At 54.5% G+C, this 16,688-nt stretch overlaps 1 protein-coding gene across 1 annotated transcript in view; it reads left to right on the plus strand.

Moving 5' to 3' along the window:
- The window catches only part of MLLT1 (MLLT1 super elongation complex subunit), a 63,511-nt gene that overhangs the window by 2,948 nt on the left and 43,875 nt on the right, over positions 1 to 16,688 (plus strand). The window contains exons 2-3 of the mRNA XM_065917942.1: positions 6,728 to 6,908; positions 12,614 to 12,696. Coding sequence (XP_065774014.1) covers positions 6,728 to 6,908; positions 12,614 to 12,696 — 264 coding nt within the window. The remainder of the gene's footprint in view (positions 1 to 6,727; positions 6,909 to 12,613; positions 12,697 to 16,688) is intronic.

Consider the following 16,688-nt stretch of genomic DNA (forward strand, 5'->3'; position numbering starts at 1 on the left):
AAAGAGGGGATTCTGCATTTGGCTCTGGGCTCCCAGGGAAAAGTCATTCCAGTTCCCTTTGCCCTGACCATACACCCAACTGTCTGATCCCTCCAACCTCTAGTCTGTCGTTGCTCGTCTGTTTCCTTCGGGTTGTGATGGTGGGTTTTCCTTTTGGGCTGTGCGGCTGGGGGATCTCAGCGCCCTGTGCCTTCGTGCTTGGTGGGTAAGTCGTGTCTGACTCTTAGGACCCTATGGACTGCAACCCATCAGGCTCCTCTGTCTTTAGGGTCGTCCAGGCAAAAATTCTGGAGTGGGTAGCCATTTCCTTCTCTAGGAGATCTTCTCAACACAGGGATTAAACCCATATCTTGCATCCCCTGCATTGGCTGGTGGATTCTTTACCACCTCCTCACCTGGGAAATCCATCTTAGTTCCCTGACCAGAGATCATATTTGTGCCTCCTGCAGTGGGAGTGCAGAGTCTTAACCACTGGCCACCAGGGAAATCTCAGGATGTGTATTTTGTTAGAGGGAACATGGTGATGTATTTTGGGGGGCAGGTCTTTGCTTACTTAGGGGTCATGGCTAGCAGGCATATGATCTACCAAGATGGTGGGGAAGGATTGGGCCTGGCTACAGACTGAGCAGATGCTGAAAAGGTGGGAAAGTTTCCTGGGGGGCCGGGGGCTGCCTAGGGAGCTAGAAGTGGTGTCAGTGTCTGGGGGTTTTGCTCCCCAAAGGCCCAGGGGTTCCTCCCTTTGCAGAAATGTCGGACCTGGCTGCCGAAGTGGGCAGCCGACCCATTGAACCACAGGTTGAACTGACCCTCGATGACGCTTCATCTGCTAAACCTGGACTTGGGAACAGCTTTCTGTGTCCATGCTCTGCTGCTCTGGAAGGGAGGCGTGTTTCTCACGATGGAGGAAGGCCCGTGTTACAGAGAAAGAGTCGAGGCTGGGGGCGTGCTTGGGGATCTCTCGCTGTTTTGCCAGACCTTTTCCAGAGAACCTCGGGACCTGGCAGAGCGCTAACGAGAGGGTGCCAGGGTCCTTCCCAACCTGGCTCTGAAGCTGTCACCCGGCAGATTGGCCTGCCAGCCTTTAAAGCTGTGTTGTAACGCACTTGAGAGCAGGGGCCAGAGCCTAACAACTCCCCTTTGTGTCCCCCACAGTTTGTAATGTGAAGTTTTGCACTTAGCTTTACCAACTGTCAGTTTAATAAAAGGAGCTAGGAACCACTCCCTTTGTCACCAGATCCACCGGCCCTGGAATAGATGCCTTCATCCGGTTGTTCATGTTCAGAATCTCCCAAGACTGTTCCCTGGAGAACTTTGGGGTCAACCAGCATATTGTCTGCATGTCGGTGGGCGTTCCCTACAGGTTTAAAGTATTAATATATCTGGTACCAGGCCTCCCTGCTGGGCTGCCGGAGGTCAGGCTGCTCAGCCCCCTGACAACCCTGAGGATCATGGGTGTGTTTGCTTAGCCCCATGGTCTGCACAGGTGGCCCTAGTGGTAACGAATCTGCCTCCAATGCAGGCGATATAAGAGATATGGGCTCGATCCCTGGGTCGGCCAGGAAGATCCCCCTGGAGAAGGGCATGGCAACCCACTCCAGTATTCTTGCCTGGAGAATCCTTTGGACAGAGGAGCCTGGTGGGCTATGGTCCATAGGATCGCTAAGAGTCCGACATGACTGAAGTAACAGCACGCATAATAGTGGTCTGCTTGCTTATCCTTAGTGTCCTGAGACACATTCATTGAGTCCTTTCTTGTCACTTTGTCATTAACCTTATGCCCCAGGACTGAGGCTGGTCAGAACCAGAAGAGGGTGCAGGGGCGGCCATCAGCCCTCTGTGGGCCAGCGGTCAGAGGTCCAGGCCCTCCTGTGGCTTTTGTGAGAGGTCCCCACCTCTGGGCAGGTGGTCCCTGCTTGAGAGGATTGACACAGAGGGAGGGACAGCTGGAGCCAACTCTGATTCAGTAGCTGCTCCAGGAGCCCCCGCAGGGCGCCCAAGGAGAAAGTTGTGTGAAGAGCATTTTCTTTGGATTTGTGTGGCTATGGTTCCGTGAGGCCGGTCCCCCGCCCCCTGCCATCCCCTTTTGTGGCTGTGTGTGGACCACATGGCCAGTAACCCTGCTGGGTCCTGTCAGACTTGGCAGAATCATTCCAGGCCAATGAGGGGTCCCTCAGTGATTCCTACCCCTGGGAGGGGAGGGGATTGTGCATCCGAGGGAATTCACAGCAGCCGCCAGACTTCAGGCATAACTAGGCCACTTGGTAAAGTGCAAATTCCCAGAGGGAAGGGTGTCTGCTGAAGAGAATTCCCACCAGAAGAGCGGGGGAAATCTTACAGACACTCGGTGTCGAAGACCTGCCTTTTGGGGCTGGGCGGCTGGCTGGGTTCTGGGTTTGAGGGCTTCAGGAAGGATCTGGGGGAGCAAGGGCTGTGAGGTGAGAGGAACTGTGGGCCCCAGGCTGGCAAGGCCTCCTGGTCCACACCTGGAGGGATCTGGGCTGGCCGAGCCGTTGGCCTGCTTTGCAGGACTTAGAATTCTGGCCGTGGGGTTCCAATTGCCTACTGCCAGTTGGCCTGGAGTGAGGGTAGCGCCCGGCGGAGGCCCTCAGCCCAAGCTTAACTGTCCCCAGATGGCCCTGGGAGCCCTCGTTCCGCTCAGGTTTTAGGGAGGTTTTCCCAGAGGTAGAATAGTTAACCCCTTCTGGGACAGGGTTGAAATGTGCCCCTTTGTTCTGGGCTTTTGTTGGAGGAGGGGGTGGTGAAGTAACCCCCAGATGAGATGCTGAACCAAGGCAGTGACCGAGGCCCGCCCTCGCCCTCGGAGGCTCTGCCATCTCCCAGCAGCCAAGTGGCAGGTGAGAGACATCATTTGGGGCAGCACAGGCTTGTTAACCCGGTGGCAGCGAACCTCTCCAGCGGACACCCTTCCTGGAGCAGCGGCTGAGGATCTGCTTCAGTTGCTTGGTTCTGTTGAACGGGGAAGGAGCCCAGGTGGAGTTGGGAGGGAGGGGCAGAGCAGGTAATAAATCACTGAGACTTGCCGAGCTGGAGTAGCTGGCGGGGGCTCAGCTTAGCCTGCCTCTGCTTCAGTGTAGCCTGAGCGTCTCACTGATTCGGTGTTTTTTCCCCTCATATCGTGTCCCCAGATCTGTGTGATTCCACCATCTTTACTTCTCAGAAGATTCTGGCACTTGAAGGAGACCCCCTCTCCTGGGTGCAGCGGTGCATGGCATGGTCCTCGGCCCCTGGGGTCTGGGGTTGTTGAGGCTGAGCTGGTGCCAGCCCCCGAGGGCAGAGATGCTGCCTGGGCCCAGGCGGGGCTTTGGGCATGGCCTGTCGGCAGCAGAGATTACCCACTGCGCTTCAGAACCTCCCTGTTTACTTTGGCCTGTGGTGCGACTTTCTGGCACTCCCATCTTCCCCCTCGCATGGAGCTGTGGTCTTCCCTTCTTTCACAATCACGGCTTGGCTGCCTGCTGGTGTGCCCTGGGTGGGAACCCCACGTGATGAGACATGCCAGGCGGGCGGCCGAGGTGGGAGCAGGGTTGTGGATCTCCGGCCAAGTGAACAGCAGACCTGGGATTTAATTCTAAAGTACCAGAAGCTGTTCCCAGGGTCTCATCATCATGATCTGGCTTCCCACCTGGAACCTTGCCCACAGTCCAGGGATTGTCTCCTGACTCCTCAGCGTTAGAACAGGTTGGAGAGAAACATGGAGTGTGTTACACACTTGTGTGTAGGGTGTGTGAAGCAGAGTATGTTACACAGTCAGTATAGGGTGTGGGGGGTGATTATGGCCTATTCAGGACCATGTAAACATCATCGGGATTTGTTTATCTTGAACGTTGCCCATAAGCAGTGCTCTGCGAATAGAAGCTTGTGGCTGATTTGAGCATGACTTGTTTATCCAGATGTCCAGTCCTTTCCTCCATCTTTTGGTGGGGTATTTCTCTTCGAATGTCCCCATCCCCCCGCCACTGCTCTGCCGGGCCGGGCTCCACGGGCATCACAGCCTCCCAGCTGCCCAGGGTCTCCTGTCTTTCCTCCATCCGCCCGCAGGTCCTCCCAGCTCCCTTGTTTCAGGCTCCTCTTCTAGCCACTCTTTCCAGTTGCCTCCCAGCAGGCTTGTGGTCTGTCTGTCCTAGTCTGCCTTCAGCTCAGACCATACACAGTTGCCCAGGGTTCTTCTCACTCAGTGCTGTTTCCCTGACTCCATCACCTGCGTGTAGCTGGTTTTCTTATGTTAAATTGAAATACTCCATCTGGATCCCCACCCCTCCTACCAGTGGGCTGGCCCTGGGTGGGTCTCTCTGCTCTGTTTCCGAGCAACGCCCCAGGACTGTGGTCCTGCCAGCAGGGGAGGGGCTCCTGCCGTTTTTACAGCTCACTCAGCACCCACAGCCTCCCACCATTCCACACCTGGAGACCACCCTATACTTAACCGTCACCTTGGCCCTTTCCCCCAGAATGTGCCGCTTAGAACTCCCTGATTTAGGAAGCCTCTAGTTTAATTCTGTGTGGTTGACACCTCAAGCAGTGTGGTTCCAGGATAGAGGGTAACTGGAGACAGCTGAGGGTGCTCAGGGGCAGGGTCGGGGTGAAGCACATCAAGGAGCTGTCTGTTTGCGGACGGTTGTGGAGACCAGGGCCTGCTTGGTTTCCAGTGTGGGGACCGATCAGATAGGGCTCTGAAGAGAGCAGCCCTGAGCCAGGGCTTCAGGGATGAGTGTAAGTTCAGTCTGCAAAGAAGTGAGTGAGGGTTCCCTGGTTGTGGGCTCACAGCCAGGAAGGAGCATGCATGCCTGGTGTGTTTGGGGATGGCTGGTGCCTGACAGAATGGGGAAGCAGGGTGTGTGTGTTCCCTGTGCACCCTTGGTTCACAGCCCCTGTGGTGTGTCCAGAGCTTAGCAGCAGCTGCTTGTGAGTGAGTGCAGGTATGTGCGCGTGCATGGCTCTGCAGCATCCTCTCTCTGAGTCAGATGAAAACGTGGTGAGTCAGGAGCATCCCAGACTTGGGGAAATGCAGGCAGGAGGTGTGCTGAGGCTTATGGCCTTGACTCAGACTGTGAAGGGTGAGCCCTGTGTCCCACGCAGTGACCGAGCAGTCGGAGGAGGAGGGGAAGAGCAGGAGGATGCTGGTGGCGGGGTCTAAATGGGTAAAAGAGGCAGGCACCAGAGGGGCTGTGGCCCCTGGGGATGCTCAGGGTCTGGTAGTGGAAAGAGGGCGGAGGACGCAGAGAGAGGCTTCTGGTCCAGGCCCCGGCTGGCGAGCCTGGCGGGGGAGTCTCCAGGATGTGTGGGATCTTGCAGCCCACGTGCCCTTGGTTATCTTGGCACTTAGAAGCAAGTGTCCACTTAGCCTCCGCCTTCTTTGTAATGTTCTTGGTTTTGATACTAGGTGTCAGGCTCTGTGTGAAGGAAGTTTGGGGAGGGTTTTCCAGGCCAGAGGGGTGTGTGCAGTGGGTCCCCATGGGCGCTCCAGAATTTGTGAAGTGTGGGGGCTGCTCGCTTAGGGGGGAGGGGCCAACATGTGTGCAAGGAGGGGAGTCTGGCTGCCGAGGCCATGGTCCACCTGCACCTGTCCCAGGTGGCTTCATTCTTGCCGCGCCCCCCCCCCCCCCCCCATTCTCACTGCAAACCATCGTTGGTGTGGGTAACTCAGGTGACCCTCAGGGTGTCTGTTCTCCGGAGGCACTCTGTGGGATGATGGATGACAACAGGGCTTTATTCAAGGACTGGTGTGGGTTGGTCAGTACAGTAGAGTGGCCCTCGGGTGACCCCCACACACGGGCCTGAATCTCCATACAGCAGAGCCATCTCTCATGGCCACGTAGCAGCTCAGTCTCAGAGCCTTGGTTGTCTCACTTGTAGAGTGAGGTACAGCCCACCCTTCAGATTGGTGTGTTCCGCATCGGTATATTCATACAGTTGTGGAGCGAAAATATTTGGGGAAAAAAGTTACAGAAGGTGCCAAAAAGTAAAACTTGAATTTGCTGGACCCTGGCACTGTTGACATAGCACTTACCTGTATATACAACTGTTTGCATAGCATCTATGTTGTACGAAGTATTATAAGTAACCCAGAGATGATGTAAAGTCTGTAGGAGGATGTCCGTAGGTCACTTGTAAGTGCTAAGCCTTTTTATGCAAGGGGCTTGAGCATCAGTGGATCTTGGTACCCTCTGGTCCTGGCACCAGCCCCTCCCTCACGGGTCACACTGTTCTTTTTTCGGGAAATCTTGATGAGGGTTGCTGCCCCAGACAGGCTGCCAACCTAAGAGCAGACCAGGCAAGCCACTAGCAAGTGGTTTCTGATGGTGGAGGGTGCTGAGAGGACCACATGGTCTGAAGAGTTGTGGGGATGGGAGTGGGTGCTTTCAGACTGGATGGTCAGGGAAGGCTTTCCTGAGGAAGCAGCTGTCAAGCTGAGACCTCAGTGAGAGGAGCCAGCCAGCTGTGCAGAGCCTGGGGGGGCGGAGACTGCAGGTGCCTGGGTCCTGGGGTGACTGGGGTGGAGATGCAGGGCCCCGGGTGGGCTTGCTGGGGAGAGAAAGCATATAGAGCAAACACGTGCTCCCCAACCCCTGTAATTGGAGCCTCCCAGAGTCCCTTCACTTTTGGGCTCTGTATGCTACCTGGGGTAGGGTGGGGGATGGATGGAGGGGGCGGCCCACATCCCAGGGCCCCGGACTCTGCGCTGACCCTGCGCCTGCCTCTCTCCCCGCAGTGCACTGTCCAGGTCAAGTTAGAGCTGGGACACCGCGCCCAGCTGCGCAAGAAGCCCACCACGGAGGGGTTCACGCATGACTGGATGGTGTTCGTCCGCGGCCCCGAGCAGTGCGAGATCCAGCACTTCGTGGAGAAGGTGGTCTTCCGGCTGCACGACAGCTTCCCCAAGCCCAAGCGGGGTGAGTGCCCCCCTCCCTGGGGAGCAGCCGGCCTGAACTCCTTGGCCAGCGCTGCTCTGCCCCCGCACGGGGGCACCCCCCACCCCACACTTCCCCCTCAGCTGTGAACTTGGTTGTCAGGAAAGCCCAGCAGAGGTGGTGACGGGTGTCTTGTGTCATTATCGAGGCTCCGGCTCTGTGGAGCACCAGAGTATGTGGCCCCGGTTGGAGGGTGGGCAGGGTGGTGTACGACCACCCCGTGAGTAAGCAGGAAGTTGCTCACTGGGCCCATGTCAGCAGAGGAGAGATGCCCTTTCCAGAGCCCCTGACGTGTGGGACCAGACCAGAAGAGGCAGGCATATGGCCCCTGCCTCCTCCTCGTTTCCCCCTCAGGCTGTCCTGTGCCTGCAGGCACAGAAGCTTGTCCAGGCCGCCAGGTCAGAGGCCACTTCCGGGAGGCTTTGAGGGGGAGTCGGGGAGCTCTGCGGGGTCGGGGCCTGTCTGCCGCGTCATCGTTTGGTCCCTGCGTGAAGCCCAGCATGTCACAGGGGTCCCATAAGTAGGCCTCAGATGGATGTGTTGATAAAGGAACAAAAGACTGCTCCAGAAGGGCTTTGGGGCAGGGAGAGCTGCTATCGGGCTGCAGGGGGGGCAGGGGGTTCGGGGTGAGGCTTCATGGGGTGAGAGTATGGAGCCTGTCCTGGGACCCGCTGGGGCCTGGACCAGTGCCGAGAAGTGTCTGACTGTCCAGCCAGGAGGGGACATGTGTCACAGAAGTAGAAACTCCTGGTTCCGGGGGGACGGCAGCTCCAGATTCCTAGTAGCATAGTTAGTGGCCATTTTTCTTCCTTCTAGATTCTTCCATCAGCTTTCAGCTCTTCCTTTCCTTCATTTCTCCTTCCTGACTTCACTTCTCTTCCTTCTTCCCTCTCTCAGCCTCTTGGAGAGAGCAGATCGGAGTCCTGATAACAGCAGATACCTGGGAAGCACCTGGTGGTGGTGGTAGTAATAATAACGATGTAAAGCACCTGGTAACAATAATAATACTACATGCCACTTATCAGATGTGTTGTGCTCATAAGCACTTTTTGTTTGCCCCACGACCCTCTCTTACAGAAGGGGAAGCAGGCTCAGGGGTCTCGATAAGCTGCCCGAGCTTCAAAGCAGGGGTCCGCGCACTGTGGGCAGGGTCTGCCTGTTTCGATTGGCGCTTGGTCACTCCCGTTCATTCCATGGTCACTGACTGTGCCATGAAACAGCAGAAGCCGGGCTGTCTCCTTCTGGCCGGGCGCCTGCTTTCCCTCTCCCGTCCAGTCCCCTTCTCTCCCAGTGGTGATTCCCATCCACTCGCAGAGACTCTGTGACATTGGCAGGGGTGGTGGTGCCTAGCATCCCCTTCCATGTCTCTGTGGAAACTGAGGTCCCAAGAGGCCTAGTCACCTGTTTGTGGTCACGTGGAAGGGGCACATTCTCCAAGCTCCCAGTGTCTGAAAAATGGGTTTTGGGTGAAGCATACTGTTTTGCAGAGGCAGTTTGCAGTCAGAGTTGAGTAGCTGAACCGTCCTTGTTTGCAAAGCCTATTGGTGCAGCCTCTGTGTAGAGGGCAGCTGCATCATGTGGTAGTGGTGGTTGTGTCACTTAAGTGGTGACCGACACTCTGCAGCCCTATGGACTGTAGCCCCCCAGGCTCCTCCGTCCATGGGGTTTCTCAGGCAAGACAACTGGAGTGGGTTGCCATTTCCTTCTCCAGGGGATCTTCCCGACCCAGGAATCGAACCCATGTCTTCTGCATTGGCAGTTGGATTCTTTACCACTGAGCCACCCTGCATCACGTGAATTAGATGGTAGATGCCTGTTTGCCGTTTGTTTAGTGATCAGGGAAAAACATAAGGTGAAGCAGCCAGTGAATTCCTTACAGGACTCCAGCCTCTGAAGTTATACCTTATGTGCTTAAAAAGTATCTTTTAAATCAGAGTATACACCCCACAGAGACCCAGCCGGGATGTACCTGGTGGGCATCTCCACCTCCCAACTCATCAGTGGTGGTCCCACCCCGGGGCAGCCTTCTAATCCTTTCTGGGTTGTGTCCCTTCCTTACCACTTTAAAGTGGTAGAAGTGAATTTACTTCTCATTTCTAGATTTTTCACTTTAAAAATTTGTTTAACTTTCTAACATGAAAGCTGAGACTATTTCCTAAGCTTTGCCCTCTCACATCCCCGCCAAGCGAGGGGTTTGCATTTGGCCACAGTTTGCTGCTGTATCCCTGGGGCTGAAAGGATACAGTAGGTGCTTTCTAAACGTTTGCCAAGAGAAAGGATGGGTTCTCCAAAGCTGTCGGCTTTGGCCAGTGTCTCCTGACTTTCCACTTAGGAAGAGAAGGGCAGGAGCAGCCTGTCTTCCTTGACCCTTATGCCCCTTCTGGGAGCTACACTCAACTTGATTAAGGTTGTTCCGCTCCAGGTTAGAGAGTGAGTCTAGAAGTGGGTAACTGTGAGGGTCACTGACTGTATTGATGCTCTCCACCGTCCGGCTGGTTCTCTCTGAACTCTGGGTCACTTGCTCCAAGGAGAACGCTCAAGGTCACGCCAAGGTCAGATAGGATCTTTTTTGTCATCCTTGCTTAAAACTTGGCCTCGTTTTGGGACTTCCCTGCTGGTCCAGGGGTTAAGAATTCACCTGCCAGTACAGGGGACGTGGGTTTGATCCTTGATTTGGGAACTAAGATCTCACATTGTTGTTAATTATTTGCTAAGTCCTATCTGACTCTTTGCAACCCCGTAGACTGTAGCCTGCCAGGCTCCTCTGTCCATGGGATTTTCCAGGCAAGAATACTGGAGTGGGACGCCAGTTCCTTCTCTTAGGGATCCTCCCAACCCAGGGATCGAACCCATGTCTCTCACATCTCCTGCATTGCAGGCAGATTCTTTACTGCTGAACCACCAGGGAAGCTTAAGATCCCACATGCCATGGGGCAGTTAAGCACGCATGCAGCAACTAGAGAGGCCATGTGCCACAACTGGAGAGGCCCCTGAGTGCACAACTGGAGAAAAGCCCTCATGCTGCAGTAAAGATCCAGCTCAGCCAAAAAAAGAAAAAAGAAATTTGGCCCCATTTACTTGGCTTCATATTTGGCCTGTGACTTCATGAATACCTTTTACTTCTTCCTCCCTATCCCTGCATTTGTCTTTTTCATCAGAGGTGCTTTGCCTTTTTCTCCATACCCCCATCATTTCATTTATTCAGTGGAGACTCCCCACTTCCTCTGGATATTTCATTCCAGCCTCTTCCTCTTTTAATTAGAACTGGCTCCTCTCCAGACCACCTCATTAGCCATCACACTGGGACTTACTTTACTTTTCTCCTCAGGGATTCACCTAACACCCTGTGTTTTGGTTTATTTTCCTGTTTTACTGGAGTAATTTGTCAAGAAGTTTCCCAAGAGACTAATCACTGAAGCAATTTCTGAAGAAAGTGGTGTAGGGAATAAAGTCTTAGTGTATCTAGAGTGCCCTGTTCTGGCCCCACGCTTGAGTGGTAGTTGAGCTGGGTATAATGTTCCAGTTGGAGAATGACTATCACTCAGAGCTTTGAACATGTTGCTTTGTCATCTTAGGAATCTGATGCTATTGGTTTCTCGTTCTGTTGCAGGTGATGTGTTTTTTAGTGTTTTTGTTTTCTCCCTAGAAGGACTTAAGATGGTTTTTATGACCTTTCTGGGGACTTTTTTGGTTTGTTTATCATATTGAATCTTTTTTGGTTCATTTGTTCATCATGTTGGATATTTGGTGCCCTTCATTTTAGCTCTGGAAGATTCTCTTCTATTTCTCTAACAATTTCTTTCCATCTGTTTAATTTCTGTTTTCTCTTTCTAGAATGCTTGTTATGTAAATTCTCTATGTTTAAGTTTTCTCATCTGTAAAATGGGAACAAGTGCATTTGGCTCACAGTGTTGTTGAGAGTTGATGGTATAAGATTCTGGGAATACTGCCTGGCACACAATAGGTGCTTTATGAATATTAGCTGCTGTTGACATGTGTTTAATCCACAGGGTTGTTTTTGCACCTCTCACCTTAAAAAATTTTTTTTAATCCCTACATTCTGGGAAATTCTTTTGACTTTATTTTCTGGTCTTTCTGTTGAATTAAACCATTGTAAATGCTGTATTTGTAATGTCTAAGAGCCCTTTCTTACTCTCTAATTTTCATTTTTGAAAGTATCTTGTTTTCATTTGTTGAGCTGAATTGACTCATTGACTTCGGTTTTTTCTTTCCTTTTCCCAAGTTCTCTGGGAGAAGCTAAGGTAGACTTGGGGGAGCACGGGACAGCCTGGATCCTGAGCTGTGAGATGCCAGGCAGTGCAGGTTTCAGAGGGAATGAGAAAGTGGTGTGGGGTGGGCTGCATGTGACGTGCCCAGCCAGCACCCACGGAGGATGACCAAAGAGCAGGAGACCTGTTGGAATAGGGATTGGGGCTGAGGTCACCTCCACAGAGTCCCCTGCCTATTGTCCCCTGGGCAGGGCAACTCCTGACTTCCGGGTGGGCTGACTGTCCCTGACTCTGTCACTTTCAGCTGGGCGGACTGTCCCACTGAAGGAGACTTGCTCCCTCCTGGGGACCTTGGCTTTTGTCACCATCTGGACACCTGACACCGCAGCGGTGGATAATGAATGAATGTAGCATTTGGTGGCAGTAATGACTCACATTCGTGCCCCGAGGTCAGGTGGCAGTGCTCCTGGTGCTCAGCTGAGGAGTGGGCCACTGGCGCACCCCAGGAGGCTCTGCTGTGGTGCGTCCTCTGGCCGGGTCATGACTGCCCCCTTGCCCCTGGTGGGAAGTCAGGCCAGCTGAGCAAGTCTCATACCCCATGTGCCAGCCACGTGCAAGGTGCTGGCCTGTCATTATGTTCCAGCCATCTGTGGCTCATTAAAGAGTTACAGTCCGGACACACGTGTGTAAGGTGTTAACAGGTGGCAGGGTTTTCCTACCTCTTGGTCACCACGAGAGAAGGTGGGGTGGAGGACGTGAGGGGTGGATCTGTACTCTTCTGTTTTTCCTAAAAGCAGGAGAGCAGTGTTTTCCTGTTACTCGCAGAGTGACAGCATGCATGTCAGAACACTGACAGTGCATCCTGGAGCCTGAGACTGGGAGATTGTTCTACCTCTGTTTTGCTCTTCTTCTTGGGTTCTCTCCCCCTCCCTCCCTCCCTTCTCCCTGGGGTTGCTCGGTCCCTAGGGATGCTGTGGTTAGGTGCTTCAGTGGAACCCAGGTAGCAAGCCCCGTCTTAGACCGGGTCACCTCCATCTGCTAGTGTCCGTGACCCTGGCCCTGAGCAGGGCCCCGAGTCACATGCTCACATGGGTGATGGCAGGGAGTGGGCACAGCAGAGAGCCTGCCCTGCAGGGAGACCAGGGTTCCCCAGGCCTGGCATCTCACCCAAGCCTCACTTGCTGCTCTCAGTCTTGAACCCATGCACCCCAGTGCCAGCTACTCTGCCTTAGCTGGTCTCCGGCCCCTTCCCGCACACTCTCCCACCCCAGGGTGGAGGGGGCCCCCTTTCTCCTGCTCTGCTTCTCTCCCCTGTCACCCCTCTGATGTGGCCCAGGCCTGGGATCTCCACTCCTGGGGAACCGGCCTCCTGCAGAGCCCACTGGGCCCAGAGAGGAGGCAGAATGCATGTGCTTCCTGCTGCCAGGAGCTGATGGCACGTCATCTGTTTCTTTTCAGTGTGCAAGGAGCCCCCCTACAAGGTGGAGGAGTCGGGGTATGCTGGCTTCATCATGCCCATCGAGGTGTACTTCAAGAACAAGGTAGGGTCCTGGGGAGTGGTGAGGAGGACGCACAACTCACATGAGGTGAGGGGACCTTGCGCCGCAGGTGGATGGTGACACATGTAATGGAGACTCTATGTCAGGCGCCCACGGGTGGAGTCACAACCGTCTCTCCATGGCTGTCGACTGGGGAGCTGGCAAGTTGGGGAGCAGCAAGCCATGGCCCCGTCAGTCATGCTAGAAGTGGCAGGGTCCCTGGCTCAGCCGTCACATGCTGGGGTGGGGCCAGAGTCCTTGGACGGTCACTGTGGGAGGAGAGGGGAAGATCCGGAAGATACCTGGACGTTCAACGTAGGCTTTTGGTTGGAGGCGCTTGTGCATCTTCTGAACCGGAACTGTTGACGGCCTTGGGGGAGAGAGCTTTAAGCATTGTTGAATTAGAAAACAAGTTGTGTGTATGGTATTTATAGAAAAAAAGGATCATATGTATGAAAGATGGTAAAGGTAATCCGGGTGGTAGGATCACAGGAGGGTGTTCTCTCTGTAGTATTTTCTATGTGCTTAAAGTGGAAAAAAATAGAAATCATCTCAGTGTTCAGGCTGTGATAACACAGTATCACAGACAGGGCGGTTCAGAAACACCAGAAGTTGTTTGCTTAGCATTCCAGTGGCTGGAGGTCCGGGACCAGGCGCCAGCATGGTCAGGGAAGGGCCGTGCTCCAGGTCACATACTCCTCTTGCTGTGCCCTCCCATGGGGAAGCGCGAGCAGTCTGTGGAAGCACTAATCCCATTCCGGGGGCTCCATCCTTGTGACCCAGCACCATCACGAGGGGCGTGGGAGTCAGTGTAGAAACTGGGGATACAGTTCAGACCAGAACTTTTTTCCTGAAGCCCAGTACCCAGCATTTGACCACTGTCTGCCTGGCAGTGAGCCTCTGTTGCTTCTCTCAGGTATGGCCAGCCGGCAGTGGTGACTTTACCTGACTCTGAATGCCTGCTGTCTGGATGCTTCTCCATGCATGCAGCTGGACTGGCTATGGGCAGCTCTGCCACCCATCGGGGGGATGACATCCTGGGGGGGCCCGTGGGTGCCACTGCTCACTTGACAGGCCGCTTCTTCTGAGAATCCCTGGTGTCAGAGGCAGAGCTCAGGTGCACTGAGGAACATTTCAGTGGGTATGGGATTTGATGGTGGGGCTGCAGGTCACCCTGCTTTTCTGGGCATCAAGGTGACTGGCCGCTGATGAGAGGAGAGCCCAGCCTGTCTGCACAGGCACAGGAGGGGCACTGTGCCCCCAGGGGCGTTGGCGCCCTGTGGCTTAGGGAGCCAGACCCCGGGAGGCCTCCTGCTGCTGGGGAGTGTGGAGGAGGGCCAGGGCTGGGGTGAGTCCCTGACGTGTGTGTCCAGCCCTCCTGCCCCACGGGGAGGCTGTGCAAATGAAATGCTGATCAGAGCCCCTCTGGGTGGCTGGGGAGATAGAGCAAGTGCACCTGGAGAAAGCGATGTGCATGGATACCTCCGTATCTGCAGCGCTGGGCACTGGGGCCGGCGTGGAGCTGTGGACCCGTTCTCGAGATGGGTGCTGGGTGCTCTCCTGTGCCCTGGGTCCCATGGCTAGAATCCTCTGCTCCCAGTGGTGGCTTTGCCCTTAGGGCTGTAGTGGGCAGCCCTGCACTGTGAGACCACCTGGGGAGGGACTGGGGTTCGGGTCACAGGTCCCATTGGGTGCACCTCGCGCTCTGCTGGGTGATGCTTATTACTGAGTACTTGGCCAGGCCCCAGAGGGCGGTCACATCCCCAGCCTGCGTGCAGGAGCGCCTAGATGCCCAGTCATGTGGGCTGGGCTGCACCTTGATCGTGGGGGCTCACTTGGACCGGCAGAACTTGTGTACGCAAAACGGATGTGACCCAGGATGATGGCCATTTGTGAATTCTGCTGTTTGCTTGCTTCTACAAGTGTTGTCTAAATGTGGGTCCCTTTGGAGGTTAGTAGAGCCCAGACAAGTGTGGAAAAGCAAGGGCGGGTTTACAGCAGAAGCAACTGCTGCAGATGTGGGATGTATGTGATGTAGGGCCATCTGGGGAGGACCTGCTAGTGGCTTCTCCCACCCCCTCCCCACCCACGTAGGCAAGAGCCGCCATTGGAGTTTAGCCCTCCTCACCGTTCAGCCATCAGTTAGGTGAGCTGATCATTGCTGTGCTAAGCAATGAGGAGCAGCTGTGGACAAGCCACTTCTCTGGACCCATCTCTCTGTCTACGAGGTAGATTTCAGTTGTGTCTGCTTCTCCGGCTGTTGGGAAGATTAGGAGAGATGGAAGGGCGAGCACGTGGTCTGGTCCCAGCACGGAGTGAGTGCTTCATCGCTGGTGTCACTGCAGGGTCAGCCTGGGCACGCAGGGTGAACGGAGCAGGCAGTCCCTACAGCCTTAGGCCCCAGGGGTCGAGGCCCCGGAGATGAAGGAAGGTGACGGGAGGGCTCTCTCTCAGACGCAGGACATTTTCTTGTGTGTGCCTGAGGCATTCTGGCTGCATCTGCCCCTGGCCATGGCACCTGCTGGGGAACAGTGGAATTCTGGGTTCTGTGGTGTTTGGCACTAGCACTTATCTGAGGCCACATTCTGTTTGACGGGTTGGCAGGATGTTCTTATACAGATAAACCACTCTTTTCCCCAAAGCCTGGGTGGAAAAAAGAGGGGTGGGGTTGGGTTCTTCTGACTTAGAAGTTCTTCCTGGGCATCGCTGAGCTGTTTCTATTCACTTGCTTTTAATGCCAAATGCAGCATCCTTCCCAGCACCTCTCCTCTGGCTTTGGTTCTCCAGACCCCGTCCAGGTGTCCAGGAGCTTAGCTCTCTCTGCCAGTAGCCGTCAAGTTAGCATAGACCCTCAGGTCAGGGCTCAGCCCCACGGTGTACCCTGTGACCGGCGCCTCCTGTGCTTCTGATGGACCAGCTGTAAATCAGGGTTTCCCACAGCCCCCTCAGGCTCTGAGAGCCTGAGGTTAAACAGCTCACAGAACTCTGATCGACATTTTACTTCCTGTTTTGGGTTTAGTATGTGGGATGCGGGTCAGAAGCAGGCAGCTGGGAGAGAGGCGGGGCCTGGTGTGGGTTGGGGTGGAACTTCCAGGTCCTTTCTCCCCACCATACCTGCACCTGCACCTGCCTGCTCTCCCTGAGGGCTCCGAGCCCCATGTTTAGGGGTTTTATGGAAGCTTTGTTAAGAAGGCATGAGTCAGTCACTGGCCATTGCTGACTAACTCAGTCTCCACCTTCCCCTGCCCTGGAGCTTGGAGGTCAGGACAGGGGATGAGCTTCTCGTCAAGACTTGGTCTTCCTGGGGACCAGCCCATCCTAAGCCACGTAGGGGCCCACCTGGAGCTACCTCATTAGAGCACAGAATGCTCCTGTCACCCCTTCACTCAGGAGATCCCAAGATCAGGTACAGAATCTGCCTGAAATTTGGGAGACCTGGGTTTGATCCCTGGAGAAGGGGATCCCTGGGTTGGGAAGATCCCCTAGAGAAGGGAAAGGCTACCCACTCCAGTATTCTGGCCTAGAGAATTCCATGGGCTGTGTAGTCCATGGGGTCGCAAAGAATTAGACACAGCTGAGCAACTTCCAGGATCAGGAACTGGGGTCAAAGGCCAAATGTTTTCCTATGATATGACAGTTGTAAAATAAAATTTTTACTGAGGTGAAATTCACGTCCTGTGCAGTTAAGCATTTGAAAGTGTATAATTCAGCAGAATTTAGTGCATTCGTGATGTTACGCAGCCTCTCTAATGTCAAATGTTTTGTCTCCCCATCCCTACTCTCATCTTCTGGCAGCCTCTGACCTGCTTTGTGTCTCTGGATTTGCCTGTTGTGGACATTTCATGCAGAAGGAATGACACAACACACAGCCTTTTGTGTGTGGCTTCTTTCCCTGAGCTTCACGTTCTCAGGGTTCACCAAGTTGTGCTGTGTGTCAGTGCTTCATTGCTTTTTATGGCTGAATAATATTCCATTGTTTCAACACACACCCCCAC

This window comes from Muntiacus reevesi, chromosome 1 (assembly GCF_963930625.1).
Source record: "Muntiacus reevesi chromosome 1, mMunRee1.1, whole genome shotgun sequence".
Classification (NCBI taxonomy): Eukaryota; Metazoa; Chordata; class Mammalia; order Artiodactyla; family Cervidae; genus Muntiacus; species Muntiacus reevesi.